The sequence below is a fragment of the Folsomia candida genome, unplaced genomic scaffold, assembly GCF_002217175.1.
Source record: "Folsomia candida strain VU population unplaced genomic scaffold, ASM221717v1 Fcan01_Sc019, whole genome shotgun sequence".
Classification (NCBI taxonomy): Eukaryota; Metazoa; Arthropoda; class Collembola; order Entomobryomorpha; family Isotomidae; genus Folsomia; species Folsomia candida.
The window spans coordinates 3,090,847-3,112,686 of NW_019091211.1; the positions used below are offsets into that span (position 1 = coordinate 3,090,847).

Genomic DNA, 21,840 nt, shown 5'->3' on the forward strand with positions numbered 1-21,840 from the left:
GCAAAGCAAACCAGGGAGTGGGTCTACCCAGAAGTATTATTGAGCTTTTCCTTTGTTCTGTAAAACTGAGTGATTTTCCCAAAAATAATAAGGGCGTAATATATGACGTAAAATGTTAGGGAAATCTTATTGGTTTATCTCAGTAAAATGTCATCTAAATCCCATCACGCGGTTCCCCAAAATTATATCGGGATTTTATCTTGTAGCTAACCCACTAAAATAAATTCCCAGCCTATTTACAGGCCTCCCATAGAAAACCCAGAGTTAATACGATATCTGTTCTTCCTGGGACACGACATATATATGTACGTAGCTGCAGGCCCGTACCGACGATGCTTCTAGGTGGAGCGCTGGCTCCAGGCCGTACGGCCCGACAGGCCGTACCGGCACGCCCTATACACTAGATATAATTGCCTATCACACGCCACAAGATAAATGCATATTAAGTGTGGAAAAGTGTATGGTAGACGTGCTTCATTTACGAGGCCGGATGTTCCTAGTCAACAATTTAACAATTTTAAACCCGAATCTGCACTTACTGGGATAGACCTTTAGCTAATGACAACCTTGTTATGCGTCATGCAAAATATAGGATTACAATTTCAGAAGTACCTCCACTAGTTCATAATCTTATGTAACATTTGATTTTAAGAAATGAGATAGAAGATTGAACTCCGTTAGTAGCAAATGAGTCTCGAGGGGTTTATAAGTAGGGCATCCAAAATTGGTTTTTCCAATTTCCTAGAAGATGTTAAACATCGGATTTCAATTTAATGGAAAACTAGTTTTATAATTTTCCAAAAGCCGGTTTTGGGAAAAATCGGTTTCAGAATTTCCCGAGAAACAGGTTTTAAAAAACCCCAATTTTCCAATTTTCGGTTTTTAGTAAAGTAAATTTTTTTAGAACTAATGATTTCTTTTTCGAATTGTTGAGATAAGAATTAGTTGTGCTGTAATCCCTTATGAAGGGCCTGGGGGAAGTTGCTTAGAAATCACGTCAACTTTGACGATAAAATTCAGCAATGCACAAGAGGACAGATTTTTTAAATTATATTTAATGTGTTAATCATATCTTTGAATTTTACCCAAGTTTTTTTGACGATCTGCCCTCTTGTGCAGTGGAGATATTTGGTCATAAAGTCAGCACAAATTGGCTTAGAATTGCAAAATTGATGGCATGAATTGTATTTTGAGTATCCATGGAACAAAAGGAAAAAACGTTTTTCAAAAACTTAAAGACAAAGTGACTAAACCAAAGTTTCTGAACGTGAACGTGCCAATTAATCGTGGTCGTAACCTTATGGAGTGATAAATAATCTTGGATCCCTGGAAATTATTGTTGCTAACATAAAATCAATTTTCAAAAAGCAAATCTTCCCCCGAGCCCTTAACTTTTCATTTAATTTTAATTTTAATTTTGCATTCTTTGATAATGGATCGTCCTGTGAAAGAAAGTGCTAAGGTTCCCCTTATTTTTGCAACCACTGAGAAAATAATTTTGGATATGTAAAAAGGCATCAAAAGTCGTAAATTTGATAAGCTTTCTAAAACTGAACACAGAATTTGATTATCTCGTTTTGTTAAAAAATGACAGCACAAAAATTAGAGGAAGTGGGAGAATTAGTTTGCTACTCGGTCAAAAAAGTGTTTTTCCCGAATCGGAAAAGGGCTCGTGACCACTTCATTTGTCCGGCTTGCCCCGGACAAAATTAGTCGTACACAAAGCATATCTTAGGATCGTAAAAATTCAAAATATAAAATTTCTCCTGGTCAACCTGCCCGCCGGAAGACCAATACACGACGAGACGACGTATACACGATGTATACACGACGAGACAGACGAGAAACGTGAAAAAATCTTTTATAAGCAACCCCAACATATCCGTTTAGGGCTGAACGTTAAACTATGGATCTCCCTCGGTACCGTTTTTAAGGTTCCAGTACTGATCCTAAGGGGCCCAGACAGCGGAATTATCACAACAAATTCTGACTTAATGAGCTGCGTTACAAAGTGTAATTACAATCATTGCTAAGGAAATTCAAATTTGCCAAAATTCAAATTTTCAAACATTTTTGTCATGTCAAATTTACTGCGCGGTTTGAAATATGGATATCTAAGGATGGCTAGATGGCACTTAATTTTACGACACACTTTGAAGCAAGACACATACAATGTCTTAATGACTAGATATTTTACACCATTTTTGAAAAGGCCGGACTCAATATGTGCTCCAGGCCGTCCCAATCCAAGGAACGCCTCTGTGTAGCTGTGTGACCAGTTTGAAGAGGAGAATCCGATATAAGTACAGTAAGGCTCCAAACTGTTAATTAAATATAACATTCCAAGTACATACTTGTACTCAAATACGGATTAACTTTAGAATGGACTTGTTAGTCCTAAGAGTAGAAAATATAAATATTTAAGTCAAGTTCTCAGGGTTTAAAAAGGGTTAAAAAAGGATAAAAAGGTTATTGGTAAAAATACACCTCTTAAAAGTCTACTGGACCCTTAATAAATATGCATACGTGATCCAAGACTGGACCTTGTTTCCAGGAATCAGAGTGGGGAGAAGTGTATGGGAACGTACATATTTACATACGTCGGATATGAATGAAAAATGACTTTTTCCATTTATTGACCTACAGTCGCCAAACTTTCTGAGAATGTTTATGGTCACTAGTAGGTCACGTAGGTCAAAGCATATTTTCTCATATTAGTCATATTTTCGGGTTTTGGGACATATTCATATTCCCGATCATATTTCGGGGTTTTTTCGTTCATTTTATCATCTTTGGCCAAATTCTAAGATTTGGCAACCAAATCGACAGAAAATAACAAAAAATTCAGTTTTCTCAAAATGAGTCATTGTGAGAAACTTCAGAAATTTACGTTCACTTTCGCATAAGGTGATTTAATTCATTGCGAATGAATTAAATCACCCCAGAACTTGTTTAATTGATCAAAATTGAGCATTACAAGAAAATATATCAACAAATTAAGCCAAAAATTTAAAAAATAAAGTCATTTTTATAGTCATATTTGGCGGATTTTTACGGTCATTTTTCATTCATATTTTGAGGTTTTATCGGTCATTCATATCCGACGTCTGCATATTTATATCGGGTTATCAAAAATAGCCGATTTTTAGACCATCTACCCATCCCTCACGTCGTGAGGCTCACGTACCCATCCACTCATGTTAAGCTCAACAGGAGTGAGATGGGCTACCAAAACCTAGCCACCCACCTTTTTGACACCGTAATATATGACATTCCCTACATAAAAATAGGTATCGTGTCACATTTTGTGTAAACCTTCAGCGTCAGTTTGTTGTCACGTGCATATCATCCAAGTCGCTCATGGGAAGTAGTCGCAGTGTAACCTGGGGAAACCTGTCTCAATTAAAGTCACGTATTTACTAAATTCCAAGTGCCTGGTTGGGAATTATTATTCGAAATAAATTTAGCATATTTTGTAACTTCACGACAAAACCGAAATCAGGTAAGTTTATCCTCAAAACTATTTAATTTATAACCTTATGTCGTCGTATCAAAATTGATGCGATAACCAAAATTATCAAACTGACAACACTAGCAAATATCTATGTACATATATGCTAAATATGTAAATACATGGATTGTATCGCCCTTAATAATTGAACAGGTGCACTGTTAGAAATCTGGTATGGGGGACCGTTCATAAATTTGCAAAAACCATCGCGATTTTCTAGGTCACTTACTCCGTTTAGCATGTGTATGTCACATAAATATCATTGGAGCCATGTGTAGACTTCCCTCTCTTACGTTGCATAATTTATGAACGACCCCTAGTCGTGTAGGTAAATATGTATTCATTTCTTGGTATTAAAGTTGCTGCCGCTTGCTAGTAAAATTATACCGGTCGATAAAAATATGCTACTGATATGGTAAAAATTTAATACCGACCTATTCCCAGTAGTAATTTACTACACTATATTACCAATGTTTACCACTTTGGTAGAGTCGTATATGCATGAGTACTGCTTGGTATTATTTTAATACTGGATTTATAAGAGTGTATTTAGGAATTTAACTTTAATTCCTTTGCAGCATGGCATCCCTTTATCCTGTCGTCCGACTCATCATTGACCCCAAAATTGAAGAATTGTTACCCATCTACTCTGAAAAACCCGTATTGAAAAACTGCTTTGTGTGCGAAACACCGAAAACCGAAAAATCCACAGAAAAAGCAAGAGTTACGAAAGGAGCAGGCCGAACTTCTAAAACTGTTGGTGGTCAACTCGGACAACAGTTTCACTTTGAATAAGTACAACGTCGAGAGTGACACGACTTGTGGCACGTGCAACGATGCGATGGACGAAGTCTGGCATCTGCATAAGGAAATGATATCGGTTATTCGACAGATTAATGAAATTGTTAAAAAAGTGACGGATTCCATGGGAGGAGGCGAAGATGGGACAAGTGATCGAGGTATTTACATATTTAATTAATTATACGATGTTTGATCCAACCAAATTTTAGTACTTTAATTAACTTGAAGTGGCATTACTCCATAACTTTTTAATCTCACTCTACCCCTGTTTAATGAATTTCTAAGCGTTTCATGTCTTTTGAGATAAACGCAAATTTTGATACAGTTATGCAAAGTAAAATTTAGGTACTAAAAAAGCTTAAATTTTAGAAAATTATTTTATTTAGTTGCCATTTTTCACGTTATTTCGAAAATTTCAAAAGTTCAAGGTTTTGCAGTACAAAAAATGAACTAGATATTAAATCATCAGAAGTTGCATGAAAGTTAGTGACTCATAAAATTGATATAATTCTAGAAATTTGCATTTAAAGAAATAGCTTAGGGGTAGATTGAGATTCAAAATCTATCCCTTAGATTTAACTTGTCATTCTAAATATGAGACCTTAACGTCACTTTTTTAAAAGGTCACCCATCATCCGTCCAAATGGCTTCAATAGTCGACGTATCCTCGTCACTGGAACACTTCAAGAAATTAAAAGTGCATCAGGTCGGCGACGATGGCTTGAACTCTGAAAAAAATGTCGCCTCAAGTGGTGATATTTCTGCAAGCTCGCTCAACACTGAGAAACACGAAGTACAAACTGGTAATAAACCAAAAATAAATCAGTAAAAATCCACTAATTCATAAGAAAAACATGCATATGAATTTTTACTCGACTCCTGATTTAGCAGGTAATACCGAGCCGGTACGCCAATCTAGAAGGTTACGCTCCGAAAATAAAACGCCTCAACGCTTCTCCCACGATGTGTACCAGCAAAGACCAAAATCCGCTAAAAGACCGCAAACCAAATCACCTCCGCTTGGCTGCCTTACCAACAAAAAGTTCAAAATTGTCGGACAAATTAAAAAACCTCCTCGTCCATGTACCCGTTGCAATGAAATGTTCAGGTCACAAGCGTTTCTTCAACGGTAAGGATTTTCCATACAAAAAATTACATGATCCTTTACGGCTGTTCATAAATTATAAATTATGTAATGCGAAACGGAGGGGAGGGGGTTCAGGGGCTATGTCATACATGTTAAAGGGGAGATGGGGGTCTAAATATCGCGATTTTCTAGGTATATAATTTTTGAACGGCCCCTTTTACAACAGTAACAGCAATCTGAACTCGATATTAAGTTAACTATACTAAATCCAGGGTAATTTGAGTAAAAATAAGGTTTGCGTTGGATTAAGTATAGTTTACTCCACATCAAATTCAGAATGCCTTTACTTTTCAAAAGGGTGGCATCATTTTTAAGAGTGTGATATGCGCCATTTCCAGTTACAATTTTTTAAATTTTACCAAATGTTTAATTCCCCCACAGTCATATTCGCTCAAATATCTGCGAGATTAGAAAGAAGTACCGGAAGAACACGTACAAACCCAAGAACCAGGACTCCACCGGCTTCACCATTACCGCCAAGGATTTTCCGCATAAATGTCCAAATTCGTTCTGTCAACAATCTTTCATGCAAGAAGAACATTTAGCGGAACATTATGTCCAGTGTGAGAAGCGGGTTTGTCTAATTTGTTATGAATCGGTAGCACGTGTGGAGTTCGAGGGACACGTGGCTTCCTGTAAAAAGTCTGCGAAGTAATGGTAAAGTATTTACATACGGGAGCGAATTTGCAAATATTAATTCTACAAAGTTTTCAGAAATATTTTAGACGTGTACAATTTTTTAAATGATGAACTGTTCAGATTTTGCATCTTTGCAGATTTGCATATGCATGTACTAAGGATTGATTTAATTAAATTACTGGAAAATGCGTCTCATTCAAGTTTTCTTGTCTCAGGATCAGATCATCAATACGTAGTGTTATAAATGTAACTAATTACGGTAGATACATTTGAATTTTGCACTATATTTACCATATTTACTATTAACAAATTATAGAGTATGGAATTCTTGGATCCTGTTATTAATAAAATAATCATGACTAATTAAACTTATAAAAATAAGATAAAATATTTAGCTTGATGTCGCATTAGTAACCATTTATGTAAAATGATAACAAAGCATTCTGTGAAGAAACTCTGTACTCCAACAAATTCGGGAGGTCCATATGTGCATGTAAGCACATATAAATATGCACAATTATACATATTCATATATCTAAATATGTATGTACATGTAACGGTAAATACACATTTACTCTCATTCTTCCCATAAATTATGTATGACTATGACTTAAAGTAAATTTAAATTAGAAATTAGATCTAAATTAAATTCTAATCCTAATTATGGCGCAAGTTAAGCATGGAAACCTTGAGTAAGGTACTTTACCAGAGAATACCCATATCTTTTGGGAACACTTCCGTAAAAGTTAAATTTACTCGCTAATAAATTTGTTACCATTGCTGTGGAATCACATCTAGTTTAACTTTGTGACGGGAGCACCCGCACCATCTTCGAGTAGATTATAGAGTTACGAGCAGAGCCCCGCATCCCATGGACACGGAGTGCTCGCCACATAAATTGTAATGTATTTGGCATATTCGAGTCAGTGTGTGAATAAACGCTCCTGGACAAACATATCTGGCTCTCCTCCTCCGGATTTACTTCAAATCCACTCCCTTGGTTTCATATTGGCATCCAGTCATCCATCACGGTCACCATCATCATCACGATCACCATCATCATCACGGTCATCATCATCTTCAGGGGAAAGTGGTTGTGAGTCGCGGAAGAGGACGGAGAACACGTCGACACAGGGGTCGTAAGTTGGGTAACAAGGGTCAGATAGTGTTTCAACTTGTTGCTCTCTACTCTTTAGCATAAATTTAAAAATGTTCCATGATTTTGCATGCGATGCTGTGGAAGTGAAATAACCCACAAACTGTGACGAATTAAGCCTTCCCGACCTTAATTACGACACAATTTGCATATCCAATGCAATTCCCAGGTTCTTACTGCTAAATTATGATGAGATAATCACCCACAACTCTTTACACTATAATAAATATGACACCACGACATAGATTTACAATTGACAAAAGCCCCACAATTTATTCCCACCAGACTTCAATAACTTGGAGGGAGAGAGAAAAATAACTAACTTGACCAAATACATACAATTGTCACTTCTCGTGACCAAATAAGAAACTTTGAGGTGCTGGAGAGATGCCTCTATCAGCACATTACCTGCAAAGATGCCTCTGCAGTGCCCTAAAACATACCCTTTGACCTTTTCTTCCTAATAATTTCTGCTGCTGTTGTCGCTGGAATCTCTTCTTCAGCACGGCAGCAGCTCGAATCCGCAGGTCCTCTCTCGACCGAATCCAACCACGAACTGGCTGATTTTTGCTCGAGCTCGCAGTTTTACGCTGCGAGCCAAGAGCATTCTCATGGCAACTCACTTTACCCCAAAAACAACTTTTCCATAAAATAAAATAATAATAATACTCTCTCCCTTACAAAACTTAAGTCTTAATTTTACCAAAGAGTTGATAATTGCCTGTCGATTAAAAAAAAGAATTGTGACAATTTGCACCAATTGCACCACAAACGTTAGGGCAAGCCTACCACAAAATATTATGATTTCTTTAGGCAAGTAAATGAATTTACATGTAATTCGATATTCACATTCATTCATTATTCATATACATATGCCCAGTGAGAACAATGGAGACCGGAGCGAAGTTTAAATAACGTGTGACCTGCGGATTTGCAATTTGTCTTCTTTTCGTTCCTTCCATATTTTTGATCTCCATTTGCAAATCTTTGACTTATCTACTTCGAACTAAAAAGGTAGGTAAATACTTTAAACGAAAAAATCGCTTATTTCTTTACTTTTTGAACTTAATTTAGAGTAGAAGAAGTCAATCAGCATAATGAGGTAAACATAATTAATAAGGGGTAGACCTACACCGAAAGGAAAAAACTCGACTGCGTCATGTGACTAACGATAAATAGTTAAACCGAGAATGTTCTCTTGCCGAGTACCGAATGAAACTCGGCCTCCGAGTAATTCATAATAATATGGCAAAATATCCTTGCAGGCTGGTTCCTTTGAGATTTTTAATTCAAAACTCGGGTAGTTGTCAATTTTTGTAAATGATGTGTTACAAAATACAATAAAAAAAATGAGAAAACATTCGACCGAAGAGTATTAATGAAAACACACGCCGAGTACTAGGTGTACCTTTAAAGAACAATTAAGTCTTTAAATAATTGGGCTGATTGGTGATGATCATTTCGTTATTACAGATGCTTGACCTTCCCGTCATGCCAAATGTGGTGACCCTCTTTGCCGCAGATATTTATCAAATTCAAAATTGCTTGGACGAAACCCACCTCCCAAACCTCAAACATCTCACGCTGGACAAATCCTTTCAAGTACCCGGGTTGTCACTCGTTCAACAAAATTCGTGGCGACGACACCAAGAATTCAGTCTGTAGCCGTGACAATACAGTTCCCTTGCGAATATGAAAAATTTTCAGAAACGTTGGTCCAAGTTTTCCCAAATGTGAAACGATTCGATTTTACTGCCTGGTATGTCGGCCTGGTTCAGATTGAGCAATTCACCAAGTTCATGGAACCCTTCAAAGGCTGGAATTTCGAGAAGGCGAACCTCTCATTCGTACGAGTAATCGACCCTCCGGGTCAGACCATTTTGGCGGCACTTAGGAGCATGGCGACCTGGAACGGTAGGAATTTTAGCAAATTCTGTAAATATGAGCGTACTCACTTCGCAATATCTCGCAAATTGAGCATAGCATAACTTGCGAAGTCTTACGAGATTTCGCAAACCTTTTGCTGGAAATCCGTGGGATTCTTATTTCCTAAAATTATTTCGCAAACTCATGCGCAACAGGCATGATAAATTGCAGAAATTCATTGAAACAACATCAAAATAGAATTTTTAGCAGACTTGCGAAGTTATAAAAAAAGTAAACTTTTATAAACATAAACATTGATAACTATGAAATACACTTAGTTGCGAAGTCATATTTTGCGAATCCTTCTGTCTTCACAATTTTCGTAAATGAGCTTCGATGCGAAATAAGCCGTTGTCGTGAGTACGCTGTAAACATGTATGTATGTCAACAGGTGTAAATAAGCTAGGTACATAAATTACAGGAAAAATCCATATTTTTATTACAGGCGTTAAAACAGCTAAATTTTGCTTCCATCCGAACAAGGCTGACTTTACTGCCCATGTCGATGATTTTATTCGGTACAGCGGCGGATTTCAGATGGTCAAAATGCGGCAAGACTCATTTTTGTGGGGGGCGGATCCCGAATTTATTCAAGAGATGCAAGCCATCTTTGAAGCCAGAAATGCTCCAATCAGCATCGAAGTAGCTCATGATTAATCTTGGGTATCGTAATTCGTGTCGTTCTCGCTATTTAAATTATATGCAATTAATTATACCTACATGTTTCAAAAACTCTCTTCATTTGCAAATGATTGTAATCATTCTTTGTTACGTATTTCCTACTCTGTTAGATTTATTAATTTCTTCAACAAACTCTACCAGTCACGACCGGCATAGAATAGATTTTGTATACGATACTAACATATTTGTATTTTTAACGTGATCATTAAATAATATGTATGTATACCTATATTTGTGGTATTTATATTTTAAAATGTTTTCAAATACATAATAGATAAGTGCTCATGAACATCTTCAGGTATCCGTTAACGTTTTTTTAATGTGTTCTAAAAAATGTCGATCAAATCGTTTTTGGGCTGCGTTACATGAAGGTTAGTCAACAAGCGTCGAGATGCGGGGATCGAAAAAATACGAGTTTTGCCTTACGTAATTTTTAAATGGCTACTTTCATAAATATGAATCATTCCACGTCTAAAGCTCACTGAGCTTTAGACTGAGCTTAGCTCAGTCTATGTGGTAAACCTTAAAGAACTTGCACAGTTAGAACTCTGGTAAAGTCACACAGGTATTAATTGAAATTTTTATTAATGGTGTCGAACGAGCGTCAGCACACGTACTGGTACTGATTTTCAGCCCTGGACACCAAGGGACAGTACTCGCATAGGCGCAGCCACGGATTTTTTCCAGGGTGGGCACTTTTTTGAAAAATATCATACATTTAAATAGGGCTTTTAACTTTACGAGGTGGACCTTTTCGGCGATGTGTACATATATCTAACGCGCTATTTACATATGCAGGCCTATAACTTAAATTATTGTCTCTCAACCTGGGCCTTTTCTGTGTATTCAAATGGTGATTTTGAAATCTGTCATCTCCGACTGTTTTTTAAAAACGAAGATTTATAGTATCTAAAAATCAATATACAGGGTGGCCCTCGGTAACTGTAAGTGAAATGAAGCGCTGTAGCTTCAGCAGTTTTTGTGTTACAGATTTCTAGTAAATTTTAATGGAAAGCCAGTTAATTTTTAAGTAGAAAACAATTTTTGGTTTCCGAAATTTCCTCCCCCAACATTGATGCAGAGCTGAAGACGCGGCCTACAGCCCTCGATTGCAGCACGCCCGGAATCGGTGGACAAATTGTTCCATTTCGTGGTCAAAGAGTTTTTTAAAGCTTTCAGACTTCTGTGAGGTTTAGAACACACCTTTGTCCCTAATTTTGACCGTTTTTCACAGTTCAGAGATTCAAATCCAACAAGGAGCATGACAATTCCCGAGCGGAGATAATGTTCGGAATTTGGTTTTTTAGCCACCCTTCACTCATTTTTTGCACTATTCACTGGTACTGAGTCCTGTAGCGAGGTCCAGTCGACTGCATTGGCTTGGATCTCATTTATGGGATGTACCCCGGACTCAAAAACGTATTTCAAAGATTTTTTTTCTTTCACGTTCCCCCCGTTTCGACAAAATGAGGAGAAATTACCCCTAATCATCTCTCATCTGCAAAAATCGTGACAAAACATGGATAATGGGAACGTTCGACCTTCTTTCTATATTGAGGGATATCTTTGACCTATTTTGCGTAGACGAAGTCATTTTGTTTGTTTAAAAAATCCTTCACATTTAAAATCTGCTCATCTGGAGCGAGAATTTTCTTTACTCTTTTTTAGCGTACCGCTTAAAGAGAGCCCTGCATTTCTTTAACCCTGTTTTCTTTTGAGGGATAATCAGCATGCGGTAAGTGCTACGTTTCAAAGCCTTAAGTCTAAGGTTCAGTTTGAGCTCGTTGGATAATGTGCGTCTACAATGTCAGCTGTAAGGCTATTTTCCGTTGGAATTTCGAGAATTTTTTCGGATTATAGCCTTCAGCCCTTAACGATGGGTGTGGTCCTTGGAGGTTTTCAAAAAATCGGTCTTCGACTGTTTTTAGTATATACTGTCCCCATGAACGTTTCTATTGTGCGTTAGACAAAATTGAAGTGCACGTTCGATTCCTATCACATTTTTCATATTCACTATTTTTCTTCGCATTTTTTTGTCAAAAATTATCGCCGGCCGTGTCCTTTCAAGATGTTCCCTGCTGATATGCTTTCCAAGTAATTAAAAACGGACATGTGGTATTTACGTAAAATCGTACGGGGAATCCAATGCACTTATCGGATCTTGATTATCTCCAGTGGTTTCGCCGTTAAGAGCTACTTACAGCTAGCATAAGTCTACTAGGTATTGAGGAACTAAATACAAACTACAGTTGGTATGACACTTGAGCACTTCTGTAGAATTCGAGAACTATACGGAGGTCACCTCTCCACGTTCCGTTTGCTCCTGGTCTTCTCTTCGCCAGGTCATCGGTTTTCACCATCTAGAAGTATTTAATTATCTATTTTCCAACCAAATTTTCATACGATTTTTATAGATTTTCCGAACGATTTTTCATCGTTGGATTTGAAAAAATTTTAGCACTTTTAAATAATGTTTAAAATATTTAGATTCAGATTCAATTAACTTCTTACCAGTGAAAAGCTCATAAAAACTGTTTGAGAATAGTGCATTCTATTTTTTTCTTCTTTCGCACAGCGTTTTTTCTAAGACTTTCATGACAAAAAAGTATGTCATTGTGTAATGTTCGTCCTTATCACACATACGAATATAATAATTAGGTTTAAGAATAATAACACGCAATGTGATAGAGACACAACAAAATCAACTATTCTGAACCAATTTGTAAAGGATTTTTCCTTTAAGAAGTTAAATGAATCTAAATATTTTAAATGTGCTAAAAAATATTTAAAATCTAACGATGAAAAATCGTTCGGAAAATCGTTGAAAAATCCGTTAAGAACTTGGTTAGGAAATGAATAAATGTAATTTTGCATGAAGTTGAAAACCGCTAACCTGGCGAAGAGAAGAACTTCAGGAGAAAATCGGGACGCGGAGAGGTGAACTCCGTATACTTAGGATTAGTTTCGCATGGTGAACATGCGAGTTTTTGCCAACTTAAAACCTTCTCCATTCCGTGAATTCGCAGAAGTGCCCAAGTGTCGTTGTTTTTTTCCAGTTCAATGATTTTTTAGTGCTGGTTTTAAGAAGATCCGTGAGAAGCATGTCTGACAAGTACTCGAATATAATTTTACAACATAATTACACTAACCTAACTAAATCTATGAAATTGATTTAAGTGTATCTGTATTTAAGTTTCTTGTAATTAAAATTATACCGGTCCATAAAAATGTGCTACCAAAATGGTGGAAGTTTAAAACCGAAGAATTAATAAATACACTGTATAGGACGTTAGGGCCCGTTCATATATTACGTCATCAAAAAAATCGGATTTTCAGACCTCCCCTACCCCCTTTAACATGGGCAAGATAGGCACGATATCATTGGTGGTCAGACCCCCTCCCCCCCTCTCTTGTTGACGTAATATATGAACGGGCCCTTACTTCATGACATAACTCATCCTCAGTGAGAAAAATGCAGAGGGAAGTTTAAATAACGTGCGCATTTGCAACTTGTCGTTTTTGGTTTTCGTTCCTCCCTGGTCATCTTGTCTTCCTTTCGCAAATCTTTCGCTTATAAATCTAATTCGAAAGGTAAGTAAATACTTAAAGGAAAACGTGGTTGATTACAAGTTGGTTATCGTTTTAATCTATGGTGCAGCCTGCACCGTACAGGGAAAAGTTATTTCAACTTTCTACCTTTTTAAAAAGGTAGAAAGTAATGAAACATTTCATTACTCTACAAATTTTAATCATAATTCATAATTTATACAGGATGGAGTCAAAACTGTCCTCGCCGCAGTCGCCCTGCTCATCAAAAGGTTTTGCAACGTTGGGTATTAAATCAATCTGATTTTATCTTTTGCCAATTTTAGAACTTAAACTGGACGACACCTATTATTCTAGTGATTAAAGCCGCTGACGACAAGGGGGATAAAAATATCGGCATGTCCAACCCTCTGCTGAATCCTGTGGTAAGAAGTTGATCTCCACTTTTTAATATAATTTAATACTTTTAAGATTTTTTCATTATAATCAAATTTTCCCCAGGTTCTCGACTTAGTTTTCGCCCGGCTCTCCATCCCCGAATTGAAGCAAGTTCGTTTCGTCTGCCGCGAATGGAGCGACGTCAGTGCGACCGTGTTAGGAAAGCGGACATTTCTTAAGGCCAACAAACTCTTCCGCTACGACGGGACCAATTTATCCCGACCGGCCGCCGTGGCTGAAAATTTGATCCGACGACTCCGTATCCACTCGGATTCTTCTCATTTCCACCCGTCCATCCCCACCAAGATGCGTGAACTAAAGTTATCACCAAGGTCATGCCCGAGGTTGCTCAACAATTCACGCAAGAACTGCAGGTTCGCCTCAACCGGAAGAAGCATATGACCGGATTTCTCAAAGGGTTCCGGAAGCTGGAATCCACAAACCTTCGCCACGTTTCTCTCCACATCAATATGGTCAAGTCGTGGGGCAAGGAATTTCCGGTTCTGAAAAAACTAGCCGTTCAATCAACCTTGACCTCTTTCCAGTTTCACTATGAGTATTCCACGCGTTGTAGTTCCCGCAGTCATCTTGCGATTCGACCCTTCCTCCAAATTTGGCTTGATTCCGCACCCAACTTGACCGTCTTGAAAATCCAGGCTAATTTCTACCCGGATCTGAAAGGGTGCAAAAGCATCAAGGTTTTTGAATTTAAATTTATTAAGATTTCATTATATAATGCACGGGGTGCCTTGAATTTGACCGAGGTGACCGGCATGCTGACCCAAATCAAGGATTCCGTCGTCGAGGTGAAGTTGGATGCAATCTGTGACAGTTATCGTCAGGTAAAAATAATTACGACGCAGAAGATGCGAAGAGATCCCTGGAACATTTAAACGGTTATCGGATCGCGGGTCGTGCTATGAGGGTTGCCTACTGGCAAAATAAGACCACAACAGCCTACCCCCTACGTTTCCCACCTCCCCATCGCAATTCTCGCCCCGCTTTGCTCCCGACTCCCTCCCAACTCCCTACTCGGCGACAGGAGGCGACTGTATGTACATCACCACCGCCTACTACCACGACGCGATGGGGATCATGCTCGTCTACGACATCACGAATGAAAAGAGCTTTGAAAACATCAAAAACTGGATCATCGAGGAGCATGCCGGAGGAAGTTATCCTCCATGTTCCCCGTAACCCCGCACAGCTTCAGATGGATCGAGATATGCTGATCGCGCATCAATTGGATTTAGTTTCCAAATATTTCAATCGTTGATGACGAAATAAAATAAAATCATATTTGAAATAAAAACACGATAAAAAATAGTTAGTATTTTAAATGTATTTATTTATTTAAAGAAGCAATAATCTCACCCTTTCCAATACAATTTTCAAAATTTTGAGTTTGTGAGAGAATAAAAAAATTATGAGGTAGCTTCTACTACTTTATGCCAAGACTTTGTCTGTCTGTCTGTCTGTCTGTTTGTTAGCAGGATAACGCGGGAGAGAATAGAGATAATCTAAATCGGTTTGCGGCATTATGCATACGATTTTATGGGCCAATCGGATAATCTCCCTCACACCCAGGGGGTGTGGTCGGGGCAAAATGAGATTTTTACTGAAATTGAATCAATGCATGAAATATAGTGAAATTGAGTGTTCCCGCGTTGTTATAGGCATGAATGGGATGAAATAAGACTAAAGATACTTTTTATGTGCGTTTACCATGGTTTATTTCATTATTGAATATTGAAAGCACGTTTGGAAGTTGACGGTTGCTGAGATTTTGCAACTTGTTGTTTCGAATCACATTTTCTTTTCCTTGGCATTCTTGGTGGCTGCGAATTGGTCTTCTTATCTGCCAATTCGTCAATCTTTTGTTTCCTGTACAAGGGCTGACGATAACCCATGTTCCGATCGATCCGTGAATCGACGAGTTCTGGCCCATAATCCTCCAAGAAAAATCGAGTCAACTTTAGGCGAATTTTGTCCCATCTCTTCTGAGTCTCGCCATCCCTGTAAATACGAATACGGATCAAATGTCCTTCTTTAGTGATGGGACAATCTTCGCCTGTCAGTTCATTTCTTGTCATCGGCCCTTGCGTCCATACGACCAGATCGCAAAATATCCGCCTTGTGATGTGGAGCTGCATGACTGCCTGGTCGTAGTAATGGGATGACTTCCGGAGACGGTAATGTTTCGTACCATTCTCCTCATATTCTTCCAGAAAGGCATTGGTTTTTCTTTTTGCGACTTCACCGGGCAGGCCATATCTTTCAGTGTAGGGACATTTAATTTCGACAATTCCTTCCTCCCCATGGTCATACACGATCCCATCAGGACTCGCCCCGAGAACTCCAAATTCCAAACATACGAATAGTCCTGCATCTGACACTTCCACTTCTCTATCGTTATCTTCCCATTTTAATCGCTGTTGGTACAAGCTTCGGGCTTTCGACTCGTTTGTGTGTCCCCAAACTATTGGTGGCTTATTTGAAATATCGTCAGGGTAGAGTAACCCATCCAATGTCCCCACGTTTGAAGTCGAATCTTTCAGCCCTAGAAGTTTGCCGGCAATGCTGGCTGTTAGCATTCCCTTACGACGATCTTTATAACGTGGGTTAGAATGTTGTCCAATGGTTTCAAGATGAATGTTCCATTGCTCTTCTCGGGACGATACGCTTTTTTGCAGTATAAAATCGTTCAGTTTTTCCTGTAACAAATCCGGGGACATATCGTCTCGCTCAGCATAGAGACCGTAGTCCTTGTCACCATTTATTTTCTGTTTCCGACTAAAAAACGGGGGAAGTGGGGCTGAAGTGCAGAAGGCCACGCGAAGTCGCTTCTTTCGAGGCTTTGACTTTCTGTTCTCGGTTTTTTTAAGTTCCTTTGACCTTTCTTGAATCCAAAGGTCTGATGGATTTTCATCGAAAACTGATCGATACAGCTCGACGTACCAGGTTGTCCCGTATAGGAACGAGAATCCTGCTTCCATCACTTTCTTATTGTAGGAGCCCCGCATGACCACATTTGTCCGTCTTCCTTGCAGAAATTTGTTTACATGAGCTTGAAATAATTCAGCAATGTTAGTATTCTTATTCTGCATTAGTGAGGGTGAGAGATCCGCAAACCGATTGACAATGTCCGAAATCGCTGTCCAGAATCGGTGTCCTTGAATTCCGTCGGGAACCTTCTTTAATTTCGGAGAATTTGAGGCAATGTTTGTAGGCTTGCGGTACTTCATGGGAACAATTATTTTGCCATCGTCACAGACATGTGTCGAACATTTCGAATGATCCTCAAATATATGATAATGAAGGGCTCGTAAATCCTTGGCCAAGGAGGTGGAGTTCGTGACGGGCGCTTTTTCCATATGATTTCCAATCATATATTTTGCAAATTTCCCGAACAAGTGAATTCTTTCTTTTAGCGCCTGTCGATATTGCACAGGATAGTTGTGCGCTGGAGCGCTTAGGGCAGCAAGTCCATACAAACTACGAGACATCGCTCTTGGTCCGTGAATGCTGCAGGTGATTTTTTCGACAGTGGTGAAGTACGATTCCGTGATATACACATCTTTGATAGCAACATGGACACTTGAATCTCCATCACCAATGTATTTCTTATAACGAAGTCCATGTTGCTCAATACTGTTTGCGAATCCCTCGCGAATGATACTAGTTTCCATTTCAGAAGCTGAGCCTTTGAAGTTTTTGAAACAACCGTCGTGAACTTTGTTCCCGTTCCTACTACAGATAATGCACGATTTATTTCTAACGCCAATGAATAAGGGCTTCCTAGAAAGACCACCTATAATAACTGCTGACCCGGAAAGTGCTAGTCCGACATGATTGTAGGACCGTTTACTCCACTGACCGTCTCCATAAACCCATGTCCAAGGAGTACCATCCGAATCAACCTGCCCTAGTTCTATGGCTAATCCTTTTTCTTCTTGGCCATTCTCAACCAGTGTCCAAGAGTTTTTAATTTGCTCCGCCAATTTCTTGTCATGTTCGATATAAGAATTGAAGGCAATGGTGGGTACGTCCATGGCGGTGAAAATGTGTTTGAGTATTGTATACCCTGCTCCAGTGGTATTCCCTGCCCATGCAGAAGCTGTATTTACAGCTAAGCATTTCGCGCCGTCGTCGTTGTCGAAGGCAATTGTAGATTTGCATCGAATACATAACGCGGATAGGGTTGTCAAAAAGCCTTTTCTGTTCTCACTAACAATTCTCCACTTAGGACGGTTACAAACTCGAGCGTGATCTGCAGCCATTTCCATCATATTCTCAAGAGATGTCATGGTGAAGAGTCTTCTTCCCTCTGGCAATTTTGCTACAGGTTCTGTCGCTAGATTTGGAATTTCAGGATCTTGTACAATTTCAGAGCTTCTTCCATATGTCCTCGCTTTTCCCAAGCAACTCCTATTCACTTCCAAAGTTTTTGGAGACACTTGTGACTCTGAATAGAAGGATGTCGAACTTCGAAAAAGTCTCTTACCACGTATGAATGGTAAGCAACGAGTTGGTGTCAATTGTTGAGACCTAGTACTTGCAGGGGGGGAGAGTTCAATATTATCACGTCGGCTCCATTTCCTGTGCATCGACAAATTCAAGTTGCAAGGCTGGGGGCTCTCTGGTAGCCTCTGAGGTATCCGGAATTGGCGTGGATTGCAGTGTCCTCAATAATGTCGCCCGTTTTATATTTTTCATACGTTGAATATTTGCTTTTGATATGCGGCCCATTGTGTGTTTGTGATATTGTTTCGGAATCCTTCTGTAAAATTGTCTGATTGTGTGTTTATTTAGGAATCCTTCTGTAAAATTGTGACTTACATTTTAATCCCTCTGTAAACTTTGTTTAATTTGAATCCTTCTGTAAATTGTATGATTGTGTTTATATAAAATTGTATGATTGTGTTTAGTTAGAAATCCTTCTGTAAAATTGTATGATTGTATTTAGTTTGAATGCATCTGTAAATGTTGTTTAATTTGAATCCTTGTATAAATTTATGTGATTGTGTGAGCTAATATTGGAATCCATCTGTAAAATATCGAGTTTATTTGCAAATAAGATTCCGCGATTTTTGTGACCTGATAAACGAATTATTGTGTAAAATTGTTTTTCGGGAAAATTCTGTAGTCAAAAGTAATTATCTTAATAAATTTCATGTCATTTAATTAGCTAGCAAAAGTTAACTTTAATTTCTGTACGTTACTATTTCCAAGCTAAAATTCTAACTAGACAAGCTTAAAAACTGAGATAAATTTCCATAATTCAAAAACTTATCCTATTCATAAATTTGTGACGTTGAATTTGGGCATCCAGCCAAGCCTTCTTTTGCATTTCTTGGTTTACAATTCGCTGCTTGTGGCTAAACCCAATGATTAGCAGAGAACCAATACAAATAAAAGCATCGTTGTTCAATTGATTACGTATTGAAAGAATCGGTTGTACTAAAACGGTAAGAATTCGCTGCTTCACTTTGACACACAAATGAGAATAGTCTAATTCCAACACATACGTCTTCTAAAAGTAGAAGTCTGCGTCTTAGAACTGTCGAATGTAGGAGGGCGAAGGTCTTAATTCTGAAAAATACAACCATAACATTACTCAAATTTTCAAAATGGGATAAAAATTAGAGACGACGAAACGTACCAGCTTGACCAACAAGGGGACCAGCTTCATCAACTCGGTGTCCGAATCGTCCAAAACCCAGCTCTCGATCGGAATCTCGATAACCAACTTATTCCGAGATGAAATTGACAATGCAATTATTCACACGTGTCAAATCTTATTTGTCCGTGTAACTATTGTCCGGAACTAATGCAGATCCTAGTGATAAGACCAAATGTAGTTGAACTTGTATTGTTTACATATAAACCAAATCAAGTAGTGTATTTATATTTCCAAAAAGTACCTTTGTAGTATCCAGGTAACGCAGAAAGATGGACTTTACGTGGACTTGCGTGTCTGTCTGTAAAATATTACAAATTGTCAGCCGGATTGAAAGTTATGCTATGAAATTATAATACATCAAGTCGTAAAAAATCTTACCTCCATACGAACTTGCAAGACTTGCATAAATTTATTCGAAATCACTCCAGATGAGATTTCTTGAGATTTCCAGATGAGCAAACTTTTGAAGCTGAACACATTATTATTATGTTCAGTTCCCCCGTGTCTCAATATTTGAGTGGGGCAAGATGGACACGATAATTCCCTATTTTTGTCAGTAAAACTTCTAATTTGCAGCTAATACAAAATGGATTTATTTCATTTTGGTGGCAATAAATTCCTGAATTTGTGCTTTGCAATTACCATGTTGCATAAATTCCATAATAAATCTCAGAGAAAAGTATTGAAATGAAACATGGACTCATATCATGTTTCAGTCCAATACTTTTCACCGAGATTTATTATGGAATTTATGCAACATGGCAATTGTAAAGCACAAACTTGGGAATTTATTGCCACCAAAACGAAATCAATCCATTTTGTATTAGCTGCAAATTAGAAGTCTTAGTGACAAAAATCATTTACATTACTGGTAAGTGGCGAGGAGAAAAAGTCAACTCGCTCACTAGGATGCCCAGACTGTTCCCTAACTCAAACTTTAAATAATTATTAATTTCTTCAACAAGAGCGAGAGTAATTAGAAAACTAAATAAGAAAAAGTCCAACTGTCCGAATTTAGTCCCTACTGAGCTTATAAAGTACGCTTCGAATTTCTTGGGCCCTTTAATAGCCATTATCCTCAATGAATCTTTTGCAACTTTTACTGTCCCTGATTGTTGGAAAATCGGTTTCGTCACCCCCTTACTCAAGAAAGTAACTTGTTCATCACTTGATGACGTCCGTGCGATAACTCAAACTGACGTATTTTCAAAAATTGCACAGAGTTTTATGTTTGACAGGATTTATTCTCAAATAATTGATAAAATCAACGTTAACCAATTTGGTGCTTTAAAAAAATCGTCTACTGCGCATTATTTAATTCAAATTAACCATTTTATTTTAAAATCAATCGAAATTCCTGGCGCTACAGTTTTAATTGCTGCTATTGATAGTCTCAAAGCATTCGATTTAGTTGACCACTCGTTGTTGGCCGCACTTCTTGTTGATCTTGGTGTACACGACATTGATATTTTATGGTTATTATCCTTCTTAAAATTTCGTAAGCAAATTGTTAAGTTTGAAAAGTCGTTTTCAAATCCCAAGAGAGTAACATGCGGTACACCAGCCGGTACCAAACTAGCTGCTCTTCTGTTTATTATCTTAATTAATTCGATTCTGAATGCATTAAAAATCAAATTACTTGATATTAACCCCAATTTTTGTATAGTTTTTGTATAGCTGGATACATTGATGATTTGGTTATTGCTGAAAGAGTTATTGGTAATGCACCCAAATTGCAATCTGCACTCAATATTTTGAGTGAAGAGTGTAAGGCAGTTAAAATAACGCCCAATCCTCGTAAATGTGAAATATTGGTAGTTAATTTTGGTGGATAAAGAGTTAATTTTCCTACTAAGTCCTTTTGTATTGATTCAGTTCCTATACCCGTTGTAAAGAGCTTAAAAATTTTAGGGGTGACTTTTTGCCCAAATTTTAGTTGGGATAGTCATATAAAAAACATTGTTGCGAAAGCAAACTCTAAATTATTTCAGTTAAGAAAATTATTCAATGCTGGCTTCTCCAGTAAAGAATTATTAATAGCTTACGGTGCATATATTCGGTGTAATCTTGAGTATTGTTCAGTTGTGTTTGGCTCTGGCTTGAACCAGAAATTAGTTTACAAAATTGAAAGTGTTCAGAAAAAAGCTTTAAGTATAATTTTCCGAAAACGAGTTGATCATTTAAATTATGTTGAATGCATGCAGGAAGCTGAGTTGATAACTTTAAATGAAAGGAGAGAATTGGCTCTTAATAAATTTGCTTACAAGTTATTTTTTGGTAGGTATAGGCACTTTTGCCGCAATTCCAGCGTG

General features: G+C 37.9%; 2 protein-coding genes and 1 long non-coding RNA gene across 4 annotated transcripts; 2 read left to right on the plus strand and 1 right to left on the minus strand.

Moving 5' to 3' along the window:
* Positions 1 to 3,253: 3,253 nt before the first annotated feature.
* On the plus strand, positions 3,254 to 6,708 carry LOC118438348. Of its 2 annotated transcripts, none has more exons than XM_035858336.1 (5): positions 3,254 to 3,502; positions 4,090 to 4,470; positions 4,936 to 5,115; positions 5,204 to 5,441; positions 5,841 to 6,708. In XM_035858336.1, the coding sequence occupies exons 2-5, from the start codon at positions 4,353 to 4,355 to the stop codon at positions 6,112 to 6,114; spliced, it is 810 nt and encodes a 269-aa protein (XP_035714229.1). In that variant the 5' UTR covers positions 3,254 to 3,502; positions 4,090 to 4,352; the 3' UTR covers positions 6,115 to 6,708. The 2 variants fall into 2 exon arrangements, with proteins under 2 accessions (XP_035714229.1, XP_035714228.1); XM_035858335.1 differs by having other exon boundaries at positions 3,259 to 3,502; positions 5,201 to 5,441.
* A 7,062-nt stretch (positions 6,709 to 13,770) lies between these two features.
* Positions 13,771 to 15,171, plus strand: LOC118438271. Its single transcript, XM_035858204.1, has 2 exons — positions 13,771 to 13,832; positions 13,909 to 15,171. The coding sequence occupies exons 1-2, from the start codon at positions 13,806 to 13,808 to the stop codon at positions 14,245 to 14,247; spliced, it is 366 nt and encodes a 121-aa protein (XP_035714097.1). The 5' UTR covers positions 13,771 to 13,805; the 3' UTR covers positions 14,248 to 15,171.
* Positions 15,172 to 18,930: 3,759 nt separating this feature from the next.
* LOC118438263 lies at positions 18,931 to 19,996 on the minus strand. The gene is made up of 4 exons (XR_004836680.1): positions 19,907 to 19,996; positions 19,770 to 19,826; positions 19,508 to 19,684; positions 18,931 to 19,437 (listed from the first exon to the last, which is right to left on the minus strand). It is a non-coding gene; the product is annotated as an uncharacterized LOC118438263 (long non-coding RNA).
* Positions 19,997 to 21,840: the final 1,844 nt, after the last annotated feature.

Bases quoted from the DNA above. Each gene is read 5' to 3' on its own strand.
- LOC118438348 (XM_035858335.1), top strand. From the start codon at position 4,353: ATGGACGAAGTCTGGCATCTGCATAAGGAAATGATATCGGTTATTCGA. The intron at 5,116-5,200 runs GTAATAAACCAA...CTCCTGATTTAG, and splicing joins GAAACACGAAGTACAAACTG to CAGGTAATACCGAGCCGGTA. The intron at 5,442-5,840 runs GTAAGGATTTTC...ATTCCCCCACAG, and splicing joins TCACAAGCGTTTCTTCAACG to TCATATTCGCTCAAATATCT.
- LOC118438271 (XM_035858204.1), top strand. From the start codon at position 13,806: ATGTCCAACCCTCTGCTGAATCCTGTG. The intron at 13,833-13,908 runs GTAAGAAGTTGA...AATTTTCCCCAG, and splicing joins ACCCTCTGCTGAATCCTGTG to GTTCTCGACTTAGTTTTCGC.